General features: G+C 41.3%; 1 protein-coding gene across 1 annotated transcript in view; it reads left to right on the top strand.

Annotated features, from left to right (window-relative positions):
- The window catches only part of PLPP5 (phospholipid phosphatase 5), a gene marked incomplete in the record, with an annotated part of 361,831 nt that overhangs the window by 91,463 nt on the left and 248,433 nt on the right, over positions 1–21,935 (top strand). Inside the window, 1 exon segment of the mRNA XM_044084318.1 lies at positions 4,795–4,885. Coding sequence (XP_043940253.1) covers positions 4,795–4,885 — 91 coding nt within the window.

Genomic DNA, 21,935 nt, shown 5'->3' with positions numbered 1-21,935 from the left:
TGAGATTTCCCATCCATTGGTCCAAATTGCATTTGAATAGGCTTAAAGAAGAGCTCCGTTTCACATGAATGGGGAGTCTGTTCCAGAGAAGGGGTAATCTCTGAGACACAAACTTGTCCCTCCAGCATGTTTTGTATATGTCACAGATGAGGATTAAATCCTTAGAACAGGAAACCCTAGTGCTGTTTGTTTTGTGAATGTGTAGTAGATCCATCAGGGCTGGATTGGAGAATGCCTTGTAGTATAGGCATGGATTGTCCCTCAGTAGTCTGCAGGAGACAGAGTACAGGGACAGGGCTTTCATGTCTTCCACGTAGGACATATTATTTATTCCCTGTTTTCTTTTAGTGAGGAACCTGTTTGACCGCTCCAGCTGTTGCAAATGCCTGGTCAGTACATGCAGAATGGTGTATTGCACTCTATTAATTGTCTAATGAGAGCTGTGTCTAGTGGGACTGTGATCTCCTTCGATCTGGATACCATGCTGTTACTAATAAGTTGCTCCATGTAGAAGGATTTTCTTGCTACCATGGACACATTATGATCCAAGTTTAGGTTACTGTCCGTCTGAGTTCCCAAGGCCCTTACCACTGGGTTTGCTCTTAAGGGGAGTGTTATCAATGTTGTAATTTGACGGGGTAGTCGTCTTTCTAAAGGGTATGATTATACATTTTTTGCAGTGAGTTGTAGGCCATGGTTCTGGTACAAGTTATTAGTCTGTCAGACCTTCCTGGAAGATATCTACATCTTTGAGGAATTCGGTGATTACACCCCAGCTTGCAGTCATCAACAGATTTAGTCAGCCAAAGGCCTTAACTTCAGATAAGTTTATTTCAAACAGGAGGGGTCCCTGTACTGACCCCTGTGGGACACCACTAGTGTAACAGGCCTATTGGTGGAGGTGGATTCCCCCACTCTAACATCATGTGTCCTATCTATGAGCCATTAGGCTGTCCATTGGGTGACTGGGATTTCTACCTAAATTTGTGAGCTTGTCTATAATACTAAATGAGGTATTGTCAAATGCATTTGCCAGGTCAAGGTAGGCAGTATGTACCATCTTGCCCTTGTTTATGCTCTAGTGACCGTCTCAAAGTCTAATTAAGTTTAGTAGGCATGACCTGCACTTGACAAAGTTGAACTGGTATGGGTCCAGTGTTTGAAGATTTCCTATGTCTTTGCTTATCCGTTCCACAAAAATTTTTCCATGACCTTGCATACAAGACTAGTCATATTTATGGATCTGTAGTTCCTTGGGTCTGTTGATGGTCCACCTTTGTATAGAAGGATGACAGGTGCAGTCCTCCATTCCCTGTGGGTGACGCTTGTCTGTAGGCTGTGGTTGAATAGAGATTTTAGTGGACTTGACATGTCATGTTTCAAGCTATTTAGGAGGCATTCTGGAATGTTGTTAGAACCCATTGATGCAAAGTTTTTAGCTCTGGAGAGTGCAGTGAGGACGTATCATTTAGTGATAGTTGGTGAAATGGTGGATGGTATTTCCTGTGGAGGGGAACTGGGAGTGATATTGGGGTGAAATTGGAGCTAAATGTATTGGCCAGCAAATATGCTGTAGCCTCCGGTTCAGTATAGGAAGTTTCATTTACTATTAGTTTAGGATATTACACAAGGTGGGGGTGCAGTATTCCCTCATAGTTGAGTACCAAAACCGGGATATTTGCACCCCTATGCAGACTAGCTGTTCCAGGGAGTTTGCATTGACAAAATCCAGGAATCTTTGATCCTGCAAGTTAATGGTTACGTATGCATCCCAGTTTATGGTTGGATAGTCAAAATCAACCATGAATATGGTGTTGAGCTGAATTGTGTGCGACTCCAGAACATTCATGTATGTGGTATGGTTATCCTGGGACATAGACAGAGACCTATAGCTAGGAAGGGTATGGTATATGGACTTTACCTAAGGTTAGTTAGACATGCTCAAGTATATCGTATTGTTTGAACAATCTTGAGGTGTGCTTACTTTTATGTAGATTGATACACCTCCACTTCTTGTCCCTTCTTGTACGGTAGATAGTCTAAATGTGTGTGAGGTATTATAGCCTTGTACTGCCTGGGTGCCTTCCACAGTTTTAAACCATGTCTCAGTAACTGCACAGATGTCAACACTCTCTAGGGTGAGAACTGCTTCCAGAGAGCTTCTTGTTGAGACTCCTAGCACACCCCATTAAGACCTTTATGCTTCATGTCATGCAGCTCTTTTCCATTAGGTATCAGCATTATAGTGGGTCATATTGTCTCTCAGTCACCAGGATAAGTGGGCTGATGCTGGCCGCTCCCTCCCACATTTCTTTGCTCAGAGGCTACAGCATCTAAACCATTAAATCACTGTAGTCCTTTGGGTTGTAGTCTGGGCGTCTAGTATATGCCATAGAGAGATTTGTTTTGATGATCTTGACATATTCAGTGAGTTGGTGTTTTCCTAATCTAGTTTCATGTATTTATGTGGTGACAATGCATGGTTCTGTAAATAGTCATGGGTGCTACATATGTCATTGCATTCAGTTTGGGAGAAAAAATATTATAGGGAATGGAAGAGGAGGGCCACTAAGAGGGTAAAAGGGATAGAAAGACGGTCATTGAAAGAGAGGATAGAGTTCTCCTTCTTAGAGAGGATTGGGATATGATCTAGAGTAAAAAAATCATAAAGGGTTTGTGAAGAAATTAAAGTAAAGAGGAAGGAAAGTCAGGAGATATGAGTTTCAAATCAAAGTATCAAGCCTGAGACTATACAGGAGAAAGTGCTGTTTCACTGGGAATGTTTAATGGACCCCTGTACTGACTAGTACAAAGCAAATAAGATGACTCTTAAAAAGGTATGGAAAGCTGTAAGAGGTGAAGGATAGCAGCTTTGCAGCAGAGGCTGTTGCATAGTGCTAGCTGAAACACAGACTTATACGTGTGCCTTCTTGCTGGTATAAGTAAATATGTATGAATAACCCATGAAGGGCAGAATAAATTGGCATGGATATTAAAGTTCAGAGTTTGAAGTATACTATTTCTCATCTTTGTAACATTTTATTTCTTCCTCAACCAGCACCATATTAACCACTTCCAGGGTGAGATCCAGCTCATTCCTTCCCCATTCAAGGCAAGAATCCTACACTCCATTCATTCCCTGACTGAGCTGAGAGTTGCCAAGTCATTTAATTCCCCTTTGGAGGCATATCTGTCATGTGGCAAGCCTTCAGACATGAGAAGGACCCTGTCTCTCCAACAAACCCCAGTGATGCTGCTACTGCTTCTACTGTTGTAGGGAGGCTCGCTGTGCTTGCCTGGGAATGTCTTCTCTGTCTTGTCTGTGGTGCACATCACCTGCCCAGTTAGCTGCTACCTGCAAGTACCACATCCTTCATTTTGGGGTAGGTGGTGCAACAGGCACACTGCTTCAATCTCCCAGGATGGGCAAGACACTGCAGGTCACTAACTCCCATCCTGCCTTATCTCAATCCTTCTAACATCCTAGCCACTAGTCTGACCTGGAGCATCTGAGTCAGTTTGGGTTTATCCCTGTACACCACAAGGTGAAGGCAGGCTACATGTAAAATTGTTATGGCCCTAGATATGAGTGTAACAGATATTTGAGTTGAGATTTAGAGTTGGTCATGGTGAAGAGCCACCTGGTTCTCTGGCTTCTGCTCTTGTGTTAGAAATGTATCACTTTAGCAGTTTGCTTAATGGAGTTGTTTTACAAAAGTTAATCTGATGGCTCCTTGGTCTACATCATGCAACTTTATCAAGTGTTATAGCTTGGGTATCCCTGGGTTAGAGCAGGGTTTGGAGGTCATTTCTGCTTGATGCTGTCATAGACTGATGTGTTTTCTTTTGTAAGCTTACTGCTTGGAACACCTTATTATGAAGTATTGACCTGCTGGCTGTGATTTTGCTGGAGATGGGTTGTATTTGGATATATAACATAACTCCAGACCTTTAATGACTTTTCATCAAGTAAATCAACATTTGTCTGACTTTCCTGCAATAAGACTGTGAAAAGTGGTGCTAACAACCTCCATCCTTCTCTTCAGTTTTTATTAATATATTCTTGTGAGAAAGAACTTAAATAATGGTGTATAGCCCTCTTAATGAGTACTTCTGAATCAGCATTGGCAGGATCTTGAATGAGGGCTTACTGTCCTGGAAGAACTGCTGAAATAACTGCTCAAATTTCTTTTTTACTGGACAAGTACCAACTTGCAATGGGATTTTGTAATGGGGCAAAGACCTGCTGTTAAGATGTTCCTGAAGCTCTGGAGTAACAGTAGCTCCTGTGTATTAGTCATTATGAAAACTCCACTCCCACACCAAACTTTGCCATCCTACAGTCCTCTCCTTTACCATGCATGTACAATCCCAGGATCAAACAGTTGTTCCTGGTTTCTGCTATAAAAACTTAGAATGTGCAGGTGGAAAAGCCTTGCATGCTGTGTGCAGAATTCCCAAATATTCTCTGTCTCCATTGATCATAATCATGATTTTCTCCTTTCTTTAACTTGTTTTAATAGCATCTTCTCCTATCTGTCACATTTTTCTCAGGACTCTAAACAGCCACCCCCATTCCCAGCACATGCATGCACGTTTTTGTCCTTCATTAAGCTCCTTTAGAATTTTTTTTCCAATGTGCTGCTCTGTCATCCATTTTAGATATCACCAGCCACATGCAGCTTTAGGAACTGACAGGTTAGTACTAGCTCAATTTTTAATAGTTTCTTATCTTTGTGTTAAAAGTGCATTTTGTGTTTGCTGTTAATCGCTCTTGTGGTTTGTTTTCTACAGGCAATTTCCTTTTTCAGTCCTCTTCTGGTGATCCTGGTTACCAAGCTTTTGAGAAAAGCAGACACAGCAGACACAAAGGAAGCTTGCTTGGGTAGGTTTTATTGCTTGACATTTAGAACTTGTCCTAATCCTTTGGTTATTTGCAGCTCCATCTGCACTTACTGGAGAGTGGGAGAGAGAGTCAGTGTAAAGTATTTTATTAAAAAGTTGCTGTAAATTTTTTTGTTTTGTTTTACTTCAGAGAGTTCCCACCATTAGCTCAGTAAGGTCTCAATTTATACAGTTAATTCTTCAAGAACTCAACCTGGCAAACAATAAGTAAATAAAAATTAATGTTTTTTTTTTTTGTAGGGAAGGGACAAGCTTCTTTTACAACAAACTCTAAACTTACTCACTACTTGGTTTCATGATGCATGAACAGTAGAAAGATGCATTCCAAAAACAAAAAGAACAAATGCACTCTTGAAAACTGTACCAGCATTGATTTACTATGGAAAAAAAATATCCTTGTCTGCTTTACACTTGATGGGGCAGTGGCCGCTTTTTTCTTAGTTTCCTGTCTGACAGTAATGGATTTTGGCTTATAGGTAGAAAAAATGAGCAGTCAGCAGCTATTTAACATTTGTCTTCAGGGCTTTGCTTTAATTTTGCTATTTTGTCCATAAACATTTTGGCATAGTGCATAGCCTTCATGTAGCTATGTTGACATGCTTCACAATTTTAGGTTTGTGTTAATTGTGTACATCAAGGGGATGATTAAGGGGTGTACAGTGCTAAAAATTATAGCTCTGAAAGAAGCACTTGATTAAATCAAAATATGCATATTGGGATCAGAAAATGCTTTAATTTTCTGATATTGTTGTTGGTGTTGAACTCTGGCATCACTTATTTGTCAATGACAGTCTTGTTATGGAAATCCTTTTTTTCTCTCTCAGAAAGTTTTTATTAGCTTTAATGTATGTTTAGCAACTGTTTACACTTCAAGAACATATACGCTTAGATAACTCTCTCTCTCCTCATTATACCTCTAACATTTACCATCTACCCAAGGAAAAATCATTTGGATTCTGCTTGGGGTATAAATCTACCTATGCAAATACTTCCAACCAAAAATCCTAAATCTTTTAGATTTTGTTACATATTTGGGAGCCTTACAAATGTCCTCCCATTGTTTCTTTGTGAATTGCATATCTAGTCACTCTTCTCAGTCTTTTCTGACCTTCTCTGGTAGATTACTATAGTTATCTTGCAGTATTTTATATTCCCTACTAAACCTGTGCAATCTTTCATTTAGGATTCCCCAACACCTTTTTATTTGCTTGTAGTCTCATATCAGTCTCCTAAACAAAAAGTATCAGAGGAAAAAGAACGCCAACCTCCACAAACACCAGAACACATTCACTATCCAAACAACCAGCCCCAGTCCTCTGGAAAAAATAACGAGCCAGTGTTGTTCTCAATACTGGAAAGTATTCGCCAGAATCAGAAGTTAAAATAACAATCTTCATTTATGATAGGGAAGGCAATCTCTAGCCTGCATTCCAAATATCTTCTTGACCTCTTCCCATTCTATTACCTTTCCCTCACTAATTATTTGTTCCCAGTTCCTTTGCAAGCTTCCTCCAGTAAATTCTAGCCCCCACTTGCCTATTCTCTGTACTACTAATTGCAGTCATCCCTATCTCATTTCTCCATGCTTTCTGCTTGTATTATGTAAGAGGGCCTTAATTATATAGTTCTAAAATATTCCTTCAAATCAAGTAATCCTAAACCTTCTTGCTGTTTTGAAAGGATTGACTTTATCCCTCTTGACTCTTGCTCTCTTCCCCTCCCAGATGAAAATCTTCAACTCTTTATTAATTACTACCCACAACTTCTCCTCTGGTTGATAAAAATATGTCTGCCCTATGTATAAAATCAATGGGACTAAAAACATTTTTACTGCTTGTATCTTATCTATATACATAGGCAAGAGCTTCCAGTTTCTCAGTTTTTGCATCATCTTTTGTTTAATCTCTTCCCACATATCTTTAGCTGGTGTAACAGAATCCTTTTTAATCCGTACTCGTAAATACTTCTTTTCATCATGTCCCCATAAATGTGAGTATTGCTGAACCAGTTTGTGTGGGTTACATAGTTTACAGCTATTGCCTTTCTTTCATTAATTTTATATCACAAAAAAAACGGAACTGTCTCAGAATGTTTCACAGCTCTGAGTTGTTCTTTTCTGGTTCCATTAAGAACAAAGTAATATCTGCAAATAAAACCAGCTTTTCTTGAAAACCATAGCAATTGTATCCTTGAATTTCTGAGTCCCTTATCTTCTTTGCTGTTGGTTCTAAATATAATGCAGATAACAAAGGGAAAAGAGGACATTCCTACCTAGTTCCTCTTTTCAGACACAGCTTATCAAGGAGGAACCCCCCCCCTTTGCCTTTTGTCTCATATCCTCATAAATCCTCCTAATTAATTATATCAGGAAATGCAAATGCTTCCATTGCCCTACTCATAAAATCCCAGCTTACTCTGTATCAAGACACACAAACAACAGATGTATTTTTTTGCATTCTGCTTCTCTTTGGATCATTATTCTATTAATGTCATATTTTTACCTCCTCTCCACAAAACCACATTGATTATTAAATTATCATGTATGACATGGAAAATCTTAGTTATATAAATGAAAATAAACCATACGGACACAATCACAGCTGCAAACATTATATATTACAAACCATGCCGACAACTGTAGCTGCAAACATTATACATCACTTATAATATATCCAGTCATTGTCAGTCAGCCATTACATAGCTCATTCATATCCTGCTTTCTTTTAAACTTCATTCCTTCTCTGCATGTATTGTTCCCACAGTTCCCATTTTTCCTATATACTTTGCTCCTACCCTTTTTGAAAGATCCCAATTCCATTTGTTCCATCTCAGTTGCTATGTTCGCTACTTCAAATAAAGCTTGTTTAAACTTTGATTTTCATTTTATAGTAATTGCATTTTTGGCAGCCATTGTAATGAGACTCAGCAAGGCTATGTCTAGGCATTTTTTAGTCTGTATCATAGCTCAAAAAAATAATTTCCTTAGTTACACCAGTTTGCACGTCCAGTATCTCTGGCAGAGCAGTCGGCAGGGAATCTTTAAAGTCTACCAACTCATTACATTCCTAGAAAATATGTTCCCAGTCACCTCTTTCTTTCCTATTCCACTTCCACTGAGGAAAAATTCTTTGGAACCTAATTAGGGTATAAAAATACCTACGTAAACACTTCCAAAGATCCTAAATCTTCTAGACTTTTTTGCATATTTGGGAGACATACATATATCCCCCCATTGTTTCTTTATGAATTGCTTATCCAGTCTCTTACCAATCTTTTGAAATTCTATCACCCTAAACAAGACGACTCCAGGTCGCCCACGTGGTGTGCTGTCCCTTGGAAGGTCTGTGTTGTAAACCACCCCCCCACCTGATTTTAAACAAACAAAGCTGAACAACTTTGGGAAAAACCAGGACGCATCCTCTCAGCCTCACAGTCTTGGAAGCTCTGCAATGTAAACCGGGCTCCCCCCCACCTGATTTTAAACAAACAAAGCTGAACAACTTGGGGAAAACCAGGACGCATCCTCTGAGCCTCACAGTGTAGGTTACAACTTACAGTGTCTCTGTATAGCGGTATTGCTCATTCTTGGAAGCTCTGCGTTGTAAACCTGGTTCCCCCCACCTGATTTTAAACAAAGCTGAACAACTTGGGGAAAACCAGGATGCATCCTCTCAGCCTCACAGTGTAGGTTACAACCTACAGTGTCTCTGTATAGTGGTATTGCTCATTGTAAGTTTTAACAGTTTGTCATAGTGGACTGTATCAGGGCCAGCACACTCACGGACCTACCCCGAGGCCGTTCCCCCACTCCTATCTCATTTTTCTCTTAGTTTCCATTAAGAATTACCTAGTTGATTTGGCGTTTCCTCACATTTCCACTAGATGGCAGAACACAGGGCTTAAAACTCTCCCTGTTCACTCAGAGTGCAACTCTGGGCTCCGGCTTTACCTATTTTAAACAAATCCAGCCTTCCAGTGTAAGCTATCAGTACAATCCCCCTAAGCAGTCCTGGAATCCCAGTCTCTATCCCAGATATTGGGAGGGCTGACCTTAGTAGTACATGTAACATAAGTCTCCCACAAAAGGCGATACTCACCCAGGGAAAATGAATTCAGTGCGCAGTCTCACTGAATAACAGATTGGCTCCTGGCACTCCACATTGTGGCTCAGCCCGCTCTGTTCACCCTATGGGCTCACTCTGCTCCCCTACCCTGCCCCCATATCCCACCCGCCCCCAGTACCTCCCATTTATAACCACTAAACCACACCTACTACCAGAGCACCCTATCCCCACACACCATACACATTCACACAGACAAATAACCACACCCACACTTACAACAATATAGCTCCACATCCACCTATAGTTAGCCTACCCTCTTCCTTTCCCCTTTCAAGCTACAACACTACTCATAAAAAATGAAACCCATCCTAGGATGTGTCCCACCTCCCCTCACTATACTAGCAAACATCACATCCATTCATCCCAGAAGATCAGTACATAACACTAAGTACCATGTTACACATACATACATTAACCCAAACATACACACACACCAATTACTGCTACACTTTTTAAATACAACACAATGCTACATATAAATAAAACTCTATTGACAACAACCCACACCACAAAACCATCATATAAACACCACATAAAAACAACACACAATATTAAACACATATTATTTATCACAAAAAAACTTCTCATATCAGGAGACATTCACCCAAATCCAGGACCTAACAATTACCCACTCCCACCCAAGCAAAGGTCAGACTTACTAATCATTAATTTGAATATCAGCAGCATAACTAACAAACTCCCTGATATACAAGCATTCATAACCCACTACTCCCCAGACATAATTACCATCACCTGGTTAAAACCTAACATACAGAGCGAAGAAATTCTCCCACCAGGATAACATATTAAGACAGGACAGAAAAAATAAGAGGGGTGGTGGAGTAGCCATACTCTTCAAAAACTCACTAAACATAAAACCCCTACAAATCCCAATCCCCACATTTCAGAATGCCAAAACCTTAGTCTCAACTCTAATTATAAACAAAACTAAAACGATCAACATTATCTGTTGTTACATCCCCCCAGGCAACAATTCCCCCACCATTGAAGAAATTCTACAATGGACTTCAAGCAAATTACCCAACGAAACCATTCTGTTAGGTGACCTAAACACAAACTGGTTAGCCTGTAACTCCAACAATCCCACTAACCATATCAATCTCTATGGCTTTGTCCAGCTCATTCATGATCCCACTAGAGTGGACAAGAAATCCCACAAACAGTCAATTTTAGACTGGACACTAGTAAATTACCCAAAACACAACTATCACACCGGATGTCTACCAGACACCCTGAGTGATCATCTCCCAACATTCCTTCTGCGTAAACGCTCCTACCTTTCCGACCCTATCACCTATAGACAAGTCGTCGACGACAGGAAACTAAATACACAAGATCTTAACTATATCCTAAAATACTGTAATTTTAACCCACAACTAAACCAAGCCATAGACTACTTCAATAGCACCTTCACTAACATCCTCAACTCTGTTGCACCCCTTAGAAGGATTAGAGTCAAAACAAACTATGCCCCGTGGCTAAACAGGGACACACGAGCCCTACTTAAAGCCAGAGATAGATCATGGAAAGCCTGGAAAAGAGATAACACAAACCTATCCAAACAAAACTACCAGAAACTAAGGAATCAGGCAAAAAGACAAACCAAACTTGATAAGCAAAATTACTTCCTCAATAATCAAAACAAACACAGTAACAACACACAAAAGTTCTGGCATGCTATCAACTCCTTACTTAACCCAGGCAAAACATTGACTCCAACTACCACCACCAACGATGACACCACAAACATTGCCTCCCAATTTAACCATTACTTCTTAGAATCCATTCTATCACTTTCCTCTCAAATCTCCCAAACCCACCTTTCAAATACCCCTATCAACCGCTAAAGAACATCCCATCTTTAACCCTCTCACCTGTCCCTACCACCACAATTAAAAAAACTCCTACAAAAACTCAAACCTACCACCCTTGCTGCAGACAACTTACCAACCATCTAAAAATTGCAGCTGATTCTCTATCATATCCAGTACCCATCCTTATAAACTGCTCCGTACAAGAGGCCTACATCCCAAAGCTATGGAAAGTATCATTCATAATCCCTCTTCATAAAGGAGGAAACTTCTACGAATTCTCTAACTACCGCCCCATAGCCATCCTACCCCCCTTATCTAAAATACTTGAGAGGTGTGTATTCACTCCCAAGTTATGCAGTTTCTAAACTCTAACCACCTCCTCTCACCCACACAACACGGTTTCAGACAGCACCATAGCACTACAAACGCCCTTCTGTCCTTCACAAATACAATTAACCTACACAGAAATAATAACAAATTCATATCAGCAATTTTCCTAGACCTGTCCAAGGCATTTGACATGGTGTCACAGACCATGCTACTAGAATCCATGACATCCCTATCCTTTGCCCCTTCAACTATAGCATGGTTTAAATGCTACTTGTCAGATAGACAGCAATCTGTCCAGTGGCAAAACACAAGATCTCCCCTCATCCCAACCACAATAGTGCCCCAGGGTTCAATATTAGGCCCCCTACTCTTCTCCATATTTACTAACAGCCTACATACCACCACCCAACATGCTTTACTCATTCAATATGCAGATGACTCAACTCTCACCTCCTCCGCACCATCCCTCCTTACCCTTCAAAAACTCACTCAGGAATCCTTCACTTCAGTGGAAAACTGGATCACACAGATCCAGCTCATTCTAAATCCCAACAAGACCAAACTACTCCTATTCGCTCCCAACAAAACTAAATGTAACCATCACCCTTTCACAATCACATCCAAGAATGGGACTAACATCTCCCCAACTGACTATACTGAACTCCTTGGTGTAGAAATCGACAACAAACTACTGTTTGATGTCCACATCTCACAAACAATCAAAAAGGTCCACAAAAAAATGGGCACACTATATAGACAACAAAAAATTTCTATCTGATCAGGCACAAATTACACTTGCCCAAACTCACCTGCTATCCACCCTTATGTATGCCGCACCAATCCTTACCCTGACGAGAAAACATGACCTCGAACTACTTCAGTCTTGCTACAATAAACTTGCCAGATTTGCTAATAATTCCACCTGTAACCCACACCACTGTCAGGCACTACATCAACTGAAATGGCTAGAACTTCCACAGCTATTGAACTACCACCAATTAACACTTGTCTGCAAGATTTTGAACTACCCTGACAAAGCCCCATCTCTTAACCAACTACTAACCAAGTACATATCAAATGTATCTAAATATCTACACTCTTCAGAAAAAGCACTCCTTTGTATCTCCAAAGCCAGTAACTCCACAGGAAAGGCCCTGTTGTCCCACAACATAGCCAGAAACTGGAACAACCTCCTCACTTCTTTAACCTCTGCTCCTTCTATCACTACATTCAAAAATTCTCTCAAAGTGTACCTAATGAATAAATGGTTATGCCCATGCATCACATAACAGCCCACATTTCATTTTATAAACAAATAAACAGCTGATTACATTTCTAACTATCTGCTGCAGACATCAGGAATCTTTTGCAAATCTATAATTGTAATAAGTTGTTTCTCTACACTCTTTTTCAAGACTTGTTACAGTATAATACCTCAGTACTCTTGCTCTGTAATGTGTAACATATAATTGTAATATGTTGTTTCTCTATGCTCTCTTTTAGACCTGTTGTATCAAGATAATACCTCAGTATGCTGCAGTGTTTGTGTAATTTATTAGTAACATGCTGCTCTCCATTTTATATCTATGTATGCTTCTTTTGCAATATGTAACATTTTGTATCATGCTGACTTTATTATAACTTGATGGAGCTTTTCTCCACGGGCCTCCGCTGTATCCCGGCAAACAAATGTAAAATAAATAAAATAAAATCTCCTCTGATTGATTCTTATAGTTATCATGCAATATTTTATATGCTCTACAAATTATTCATTTCCTAACAGCAAGTTCTGTTCTAGATTCTACCAAAAAGTCTGCAAATGCTTGTCTTTCATTTAGGACCCCCCCCCTTTTTTTTTCTCTTTGCCTATACACTGATATCAATCCTTGATAGGGAAGGCAATCTCTAACCTGCTGCCCAAATAAATTCTTGGTGTCTTCCCATTCCCTCTCTAGTTATTTGTTCCTAGTACCTTTGCCAGTTTTCTCCAATAAATTCCAGGTTTCTCTTGCCTGTGTCTGAATCCCTAATTGCAGTAATCCCTATCAGCAGAATCTCCTTTCTCCATTGCCGCGGTGGGTTAGTTCTTGGAATACTTTATGAATATAATAATCTTAAAAACCAAATGAACAACTAAAGAATAAAGCACGAGTGTAGGCTGGATGAAAGGAATAAATGAAATTTAATTGAACACTTTCGTCACAATTACAATGACTTCTTCAGAATAACTAAGTTGAACAAAGCCAAATCTTAAATACTTAAAATTAATTGGTATAATTAGCATAATTAATTATATCCGTCAGAACTTAAAATTAAAAAAAACACAGACTCCCTAAGATGCTATTTACAAAACGTGTATGTGTACAGCTATATAAATACAGAGTGAACCCCATATGATGAAAACACATAAATGTTAAACAACATAAATACCAGTTCTTAATGCAAAACATGGGCATATATAAAAAATTTAGAAAAGAATAAATACATAATAGTTATAATTAGAAAATAATAAATTCATGATTATTCTTTTCTAATTATAACTATTATGTATTTATTATTTTCTATTTTTTTTCCATTTTTTTTATATATGGCCATGTTTTGCATTAAGAGCTGGTATTTATGTTGTTTAACATTTACGTGTTTTCACCATACGGGCTTCACTCTGTATTTATATAGATGTACACATACAAGTTTTGTAAATAGCATCTTAGGGAGTCTGTGTTTTTTTAAATTTTGACTTCTGATGGGTATAATTAATTATGCTAATTATACCAATTAATTTTAAGTATTTAAGATGTGGCTTTATTTGACTTAGTCATTCTGAAGAAGTTATTTGAATATAATAATCAGTATGATTATTGTTTTCCTTAAAGGTCTTCATCCAAACTCCCATTCTCTCTTTGTTTCTTGAGCTTCTCCCCTGTTTCATCATCATCTGTTTCCATTTTGAATTATAGATGTTAAGTTGTCTATCTCGCCTTCATTCTTGCTGGACCACTCTAAAAGCTCGAGAGTTGGTTCCACCGCTCGAGGCTCCTTATATCCCACAGAATTACCTCAGATCTCGTTTGCCGCTACAGCGATCGAGGTGTTGTTTTTCTACCGGCATCAGGTCAGTTTTATTAGATCAGTCTAATAACTGTTTAAACCCCTTTTAGCTTAGTTTTTTCTCTTTTTACCCTTAGTGTAGTGGATTTTATCATTTCTACCCTTATCCAGCCCCTTTCCCACAAGAACTGATAAGTTCTTTCCTTCCCTTCCATCCCTAATAGTGGTGTGTATGTGTTTTTGTAGGGATTTATATTATATATATAACCTAACTAATTTCATTAGTTTAAACTTTTTCTGATAGTGTAATCGGTGTGTGTGGGTTTTTTGTGTGGTGGTTACACTTTCGGTTCCTTGAAAATGTCCAAGGATTCAAAGGTCTCAGGCTTCAAGAAGTGTGACTCGTGCTGTCAGAAAATGTCTCTGACAGACGGTCACACTTACTGCCTGGGACCTTTACACCTGCAGGACTCTTGTGCTGTATGCCATGGCTTCAGCCCTAGAGTCCTGCAGGAAAGAAAACAAACTCATTCTTAGGGGTTTGCTTAAGCCTGAAGGTTCCCTAACTGCTACCTCGGGAAAACCTTCCAAGGCTTCTAAGACCTCGACTCCAGCTTCTGAGTAGAGGCCTAAGGCGGCTGGAGCCGATGAGTCTTTGACTACAGCTTCTGTGGTTCCTCGGCCCGGCTGGAGCCGAGCCGATCAGACCATCGGAGCCGACATCTAGAAAGAGGTCTAGGTCACCATCCCTTGGCTCCGTTCATTCGGCTCCAGCGTCTCCCTTGCTGTCTGAACGGAGCCATAGGTCTCACCTCTAGGTCATCGAGGCTTTGGATCATGACCTTCAGAGGGTAGTGAGTCGACTTCTAAAGTCCGAGGCACTGGCCCAAATGCTTCAGAGCCCGACTCATCAGTCGATGCTTCAACCTATCCTCTAAATATTCCTCCTCCGACTCCTTTGAGCTTCAGAAGCGAGACTGTCACTTGTCTCGATTTCTTCCTTGAAGAATCTCGGCGCGGACTTCCCTCGCCTCCGAGGGGTGAGTGGCATCGGACCCTTGTCCGACCCGCCTCCCTCTCGGTGCGAGTTCGGCTCCGACATCGGCCTCGGAGCCATCTCTGTCGGTGCCGAGGGAGGTTCTCAGCTTCTCGGAGCGGGACCTCTGGCTCTGCCTGACAGGGGTGCTCGAGGTCATGCGGAGTGTGTTGGAACCTGGTTCAACTCCAAAGTCGGCTCCGTCCGCCTCCCTCTTCGGTGCCTCAGGTGATGTCTACTCTCCCTCATCCCTGACCGCAGAGAGCCAACTCTTCAAGAATCCTGTGGGATTTCATCCTCTTCGAGGCCTCTCCTGATTTGGCAGGAGCCCCTTGGAAGAGAAAGTGTAAGAGGAAACACATAGACTCACCTGAGTCTGTCACCTCTGACACAGATTTAGAGGATTCGAGGGTTCCCCGTTCCCCTTCTGAAGATGTCTCCTTTGCAGACATTCTAGAGATCCTCAAGCAGAGGGAAATTGGCCAGCCCTTAACCCTTCGGAGGATGAATCTGTGTATCTTGAGGCGTTGGCTCTCGCCTTCCACCTCCTGGGTGTCCCCTTGACCCCCTCATGCAGGTGGTAGCAAAGAGCCTGGACGGCTCCTGACTCAGTGGACCCTACCCCAGGAGACCTTCAAAGTTTATAACAGCACCAACTGATAAACAATTTTGACCAAAGGAGTTACTGTGGATGCTATGGTGGTAGCTGCTGCCACCAAGAAGGAACTAGCTGATCCTTCAGTACCTGTCCATCCCCTAACAAGGAATCTAGGTCTATGGACAGCGGATGTTTCAGCGACCTTTGCTATGCGTCGCTGAACTACCTATGCCATTTCACTCGCCTCCAGAGACTTGATCAAGGAAGCGAGTGAGATGTTGAAGGATCCTACAGCTGCAGGTTTTCAGGACAAGATGAACGCCCAGCTGACTACCCTGAATTCTATAGCTAACTCCTCCATGCGCCCTTTCATATGCGGCTGATGGAGCAAGTAGAGCAGGGACAGGTGTCGGCATGCCTGGATGCGACTATGCAATTTGGACCCTTTAAAACGTCTTTCACTAACTCCCGCTTGATGGATCATCTCTTTGGTCCTCAAGTGAAAGAAACCTTGACTAGGTGCGAGACGGATGGCAAAACTCTGTCTGCCGGAGTCCGTTTTCTACTCCTTCTAGACCTTACCCCAAAGGCCAGAAAAGTGGAAAATGTGGTTCCAAACAATCTCAAGGGAATTTGCCTGACTCACAGAGTCTGTTCCTCCAGAGGCAGAGGAGGGAACAATAATGGTAGACGCCGCCCCAGAGGCAGAGGGGTCCAGAACCAGGGCAATCGAGAAACCTTTTCCGATAAGCCTTTTCAGCATCCCTGAGGTGTTGCCCGACTGTCCACCTTCGAGGCAGTCGGGAAGATTGTCACTGTACCCAGAAGCCTGGCTATCCCTAACTCAAGACAAGTGGGTACAGTCCATGGCTATTCCATTCCCTTCATTCCAAACCAATCAAAGAAATCCCTTCCAGATGTTCCACAAAGGGATCTAGCAGCTTTGGAAATTTCAAAACTGCTTGCAAAAGAGCAATTCAGCCAGTTCCAGCAGACCAGCAAGGATCCGAATCTACTCCAGGTTCTTTTTAGTTCCAAAGAAAACGGGACTGGAGACCAATTTTGGATCTCAGTATCTTGAACAAGTCTGTCAAGAAAACAAGATTTCGGATGGTCACGCTACAGTCCATCCTTCCCCTATTGGGAAAGGAAAACTGGATGTGCTCTATAGATCTTCAGGACTATCATATAAAAATGAACAGACGCTCCAGAAGATTCCTCCGCTTCAGGCTGGGAACCAGTCATTTTCAATTCAGAGCCCTGCCCTTTGGACTCACCACTGCCCCGGTGTTTACCAAATGCATGGCAGTGGTAGCTTCTCACCTGAGACGTCAAGGATTCCAGGTGTTTCCATATTTGGACGACTGGCTCCTCACAGCTCCCACCAAGCATCTGCTTCTAATGGCCAGAGACTACACCTTTCGCATTTGTCAAAAGTTAGGCATCTCAATAAATTGCGAAAAGTCTGTTTTGTCGCCTTGTCGCATATTACCTTCATAGGCGCAAATCTAGACACAGTCAACACGCTCAGACTAACAGATCAGAGAATAACAGACATACGCAAACTGGTCTCGCTTCTTCAGCAGCAACAGAGTCAAAGCCAGGTTAGTTCTGAAAGTATTGGGGATTATGGCGGCTGCCATACCTCTGCTTCCATTAGCCAGATTCCACATGAGAATCCTTCAATGGATGCTCTTCACACAATGGTCATACCAGCAACTTCCGATGTCCCACACCATTATGATTACGCAAACATGCAAGAATCATCTTCTGTGGTGGATGTCTTCCCCTCAGCTCTTCTTGGGAAGACCCTTTGTTCCTTCCCCTCCGGTTGCTACTCTGACAACGGACGCCTCCCTGATCGGGTGGGGGGGGGGGCATTATCAGGGCAGAACTGTGGCGACCAGATGAATGCCACTTGCATATAAATGTTCTAGAGATGAGAGCAGTGCTTTTAGCGTTGCAAGCCCTTCAAGACTCTCTTCCCTTGGGAACGATAGCAATCCAGACGGACAATATGTCTGTAGTGTGGTATATCAACAAACAAGGCGGAACCAGGTCCTATCCCCTATGTCGAGAAGCACTCAGACTGTGGCAATGGGCGATTTCTTCTCAGCATTTTCTGATAGCAACGCACATCCTCGGGAAGTCCAATCAAATTGCGGACAAGTTGAGCAGAGCTATCCTCATGCCTCACGAGTGGTCTCTGAAAGATTCTATTGCGACAAAAATTTTTCTCAAGTGGGGTCAGCCTTGCTGCGACCTTTTTGCTACTCCCCAAAACAGCAAGTGCAGAGATTATTTCACACTATTTCCGTTGCCAGCCCAGCCCAGCAGAGACGCTCTAGTCCAAGTTTGGCCCCGGGGACTTCTGTATGCATTTCCTCCCTTCCCACTAATCTCACAAGTGATACAGAAAGCGATCGCTCAGAAGGCCTCATTGATCCTCATTGCTCCTTATTGGCCTCGACAAGTTTGGTTCCCCTTTCTACATCAATTTCTATTGGAGCAACCTTGGCATCTGGACCTAGTTCCAGATCTTTTGATCCATCAGTCGGGTCAGTTACATCGCCCTCCCTCTCTGAACCTCACTGCTTGGTTCCTCCAGTTCCTACCCTTGCCAGGCTTCCTCAAATATCTCACACTGTTCGAGATATTTTAATAGCTTCACACAAATCTTCCACTCGAAAAATTTATCTTAGTGAGTGGAAACGTTTTGCCTTTTGGGCTCAAAGAAGGGACTTAGATCCTTTCACTGCTCCCATCCATATGGTTCTTGATTTTCTAGCTGAACTCTTTCATGCAGGTTCATCTCCTTCTACTCTCAAAGTTCAATTGGCAGCTATATCTAACTTTCATGTGGGCATTTCAGAGTCTGCCATTATGTCCCACAAGCTTTGCAAAGCCTTTTTGAAAGGAGTTTTACCTCCTATAAGAAATCCTCCTCCTCCTTGGGACCTTAATTTAGTTCTCAGTTCTTTGATTCTCCCCCTTCGAACCTGCAGCTTCCTGTTCATTAAAATTGCTATCATGGAAGACTCTCTTTCTGGTAGCTATTACTTCAGCTAGAAGAGTTTCAGAACTTCATGCACTCAGCTGTTGACCTCCTTATCTGTTGTTCCATAAAAACAGGGTATCCTAACCAACCCGTCCTTTTTACCTAAAGTAGCCTCTGCCTAACCTAAATCAAAGCATTGACCTCCTGTGTTTTTCCAGAATATTCTAATAGGTCTGAACAAAAATTGCAGTGGCTAGATGTTCATCGTCAGTTAAGGTACTATTTGGATAGGACCAAACAATTCAGAAAATCTGACCAGCTGTTTGTCTCTTATGCAGAAGGCAGAAAGGGACTTTCTGTTTCCAAGGTCTCACTATCTAGATGGATAACATCTCTGATTTCCATTGTTTATGAAATTAGACACCAAAAGCTGCCTAACAAACCTAAGGCCCATTCCACCAGAGCTTTGGCTACTTCTATAGCCTTCCAAGACAGACTGCCTATTGACACCATTTGTGCAGCGGCTACTTGGGCTACTCCTCACACTTTCATTTCACATTATAAGTTGGATTTAGCTTCTAGGCATAGAGCTAACTTTGGTACCACTGTTCTCAAGAGTCTGTTCCGTTAGGCCACCCGGGACAAAGTGCTAGGGACGTGGTCCCATCCAGCAAGAATGAAGGCGAGATAGACAACTTAACATATAGAAGTTATGTTCTTACCATAACGCTCCATGTTAGTTGTCTTCTTCTCGCTTCTTTGCCCCACCCTCCTTCCCCCTGGCCTGGACAGACCTAGAGGAGTTTGATTGTGACCTCTCTTTCTACCACCTCTTTGCTATAGGTATATGCTCTGCTGTGCATATTTCCTGGATCAGGCTTTAGGTCACCTTCCTCTTCCCCTTTGTTTATAGAGGTGGACTCTCTTTTTCCATTTTTTTCTGGTTGTATTATTAGCTGGGCCTAGCTCACAAACGAGATCTGAGGTAATTCACGCCTAGCGTTGTGGGATATAAGGGGAGCCTCGAGCCGGTGGAACCAACTCTCGAGCTTTTAGAGTGGCCGAGTCGCCCATCCAGCAAGAAAGAAGGCGAGAAGAAGACAACATGGAACGTTATGGTAAGAACATAACTTCTATTTTTCTGCCTGTGCTATGTATAGGAGCCTTAACTGTGTTGCTCTGAAATACCCCTTCAAATCACCAAAAAATAGTAGGAACCGTTTACCAAGAAAACAGTATACTGAAGAAATGAATGGTCTTATGAGACCAGATAAAGGGGGGAGGAATGGTTATAGTTAATGCTTTAGATTATTCAAATAAAATGTTGGAAATGTTGAATGACATTAGTGTACATATGTACCAGTATCCACTAATGAGATCAATGTTTCCAACAGAAAGGTGGACTTAACTATAGAAGTGTTAGTGTTGGAAAATGGAGTAGAGCAGAGGGTGGGGTGGGGGGGCACTACAGATGAAGAAGCCCAGGATAGCTTCATTCTTTGGTATCATAAAAGTGTTTCTAACCCACCCTATAGACCTATTGTCTCTGGGGAACAGTCTAAAACTTACCCCATAGCCACCTTTCTGGACTACTCTTTAAAACATTTAATTAAGGATTACAAACACCTTTTAAGTGACTCTTGGGACTTTTTGCATAGTTTGAAAACAGAAGTGAACATGGATGAAATGTGTTTTACCACCGTTGATGTGGTAGATTTATTTTCATGCATACCTGTTGAGGAAGGGTTAGAAATGTTATATTCACTATTACATGAGAAAAGGGCTTCCTTAAAAATAGATGTAGATGCCTTGGTGGAACTAATGAGAGCAGTCTTACAATTTCATTTACTTTGAGGGGGAGACCTTCAAACCAATCGGGGGCGTAGCTATGGGGGCAGCATGTGCCCCCATATATGCCAGTTTGGTTCTCCTTAAATGGGAGACCACCTATGTGTTTGACTCTACTTATTAGAAATACATCAAGTTATACTGCCGTTTTTTGGATGACATATTTGTCATCTGGGCGGGCCCAAGGAAGCCCTTATTACTTTTATTGAATACTTGAACTCCACCACCATTTTTTTCAATTCACATATAAACTCAACTACAATAAGATAGATTATTTAGATGTTAGTTTAGAGAAAATGGATGGACGTCTGAAATCTAATTGACATCGTAAAGACACATTTAGTAATTCCTATTTACCATACAGTAGTGCACATCCATGGAAACAGAAAAAGAGTATTATAAAAGGTCAGATGGTTAGAGCTGCCAGGATGACCTCGGAAAAAAAATGACTTTATATGTGAAATTGAACTAATATCAAGTTTCTTTAAGGCTAGAGGATACCCTAACGATTTAATTGAGAAAGTAGCTAAGGAAGTCAAGGAAGGTTGGGGTGTAAAATATACCCCTTTACTAGGGGATAGACACTATACTCCTGAGAGGCAATACACTATAGGACAAAATTACAGCAGGGCATTGATGATCCAATACAACAGCAGCTCAAAAAAAAAAAAAGTATAGTGGAGAATAACTGGAAAATGCTGAAATTCAACCAAGAGATAGTACATAAATTGGGTGAGGTTTCCCGGTTTGTTTTCAGAACAGGAACAAATCTAAAGAAATTGTTTGAGAAAAATAAGAACGGTAACCAGAAGATTACAGGAACAAAAAGGTGTGGAAGATGTGGATACTGTAGATACATTATTGACAAGGACCAAATAGTTTTGGAAAATGGTTTAAATAGTGTTATTAACTTTAAAAGATGAAATTGTGACAAAAGGTATAGTTTATTTAGCAATATGCAAAGATTGTCCTAGCTTCTATGTAGGTAAATCAGAGAGGTCATTAAGTAAACGGATGTATGAACACATCTATAACATCAGGAAGAAAAATCTAAATAATGCCCTTCATAGACATCTTAGTATTGAACCTAGTCATATAGGATTTTATTTTGGTATTTTGGAACATGTTTTAAGGGACCCAAGGGGAGGGGACTGGGAGAACTGGTTGAGTTATAGGGAGACTTACTGGCAGGTAACACTCAACGCAACTAATA

Source organism: Protopterus annectens, chromosome 9.part0, assembly GCF_019279795.1.
Source record: "Protopterus annectens isolate FY-2018-M chromosome 9.part0, PAN1.0, whole genome shotgun sequence".
Lineage (NCBI taxonomy): Eukaryota > Metazoa > Chordata > Ceratodontiformes > Protopteridae > Protopterus > Protopterus annectens.
Note: the sequence above shows the minus strand (reverse complement) of the source record. Positions and strands in the feature narration are given on the sequence as shown.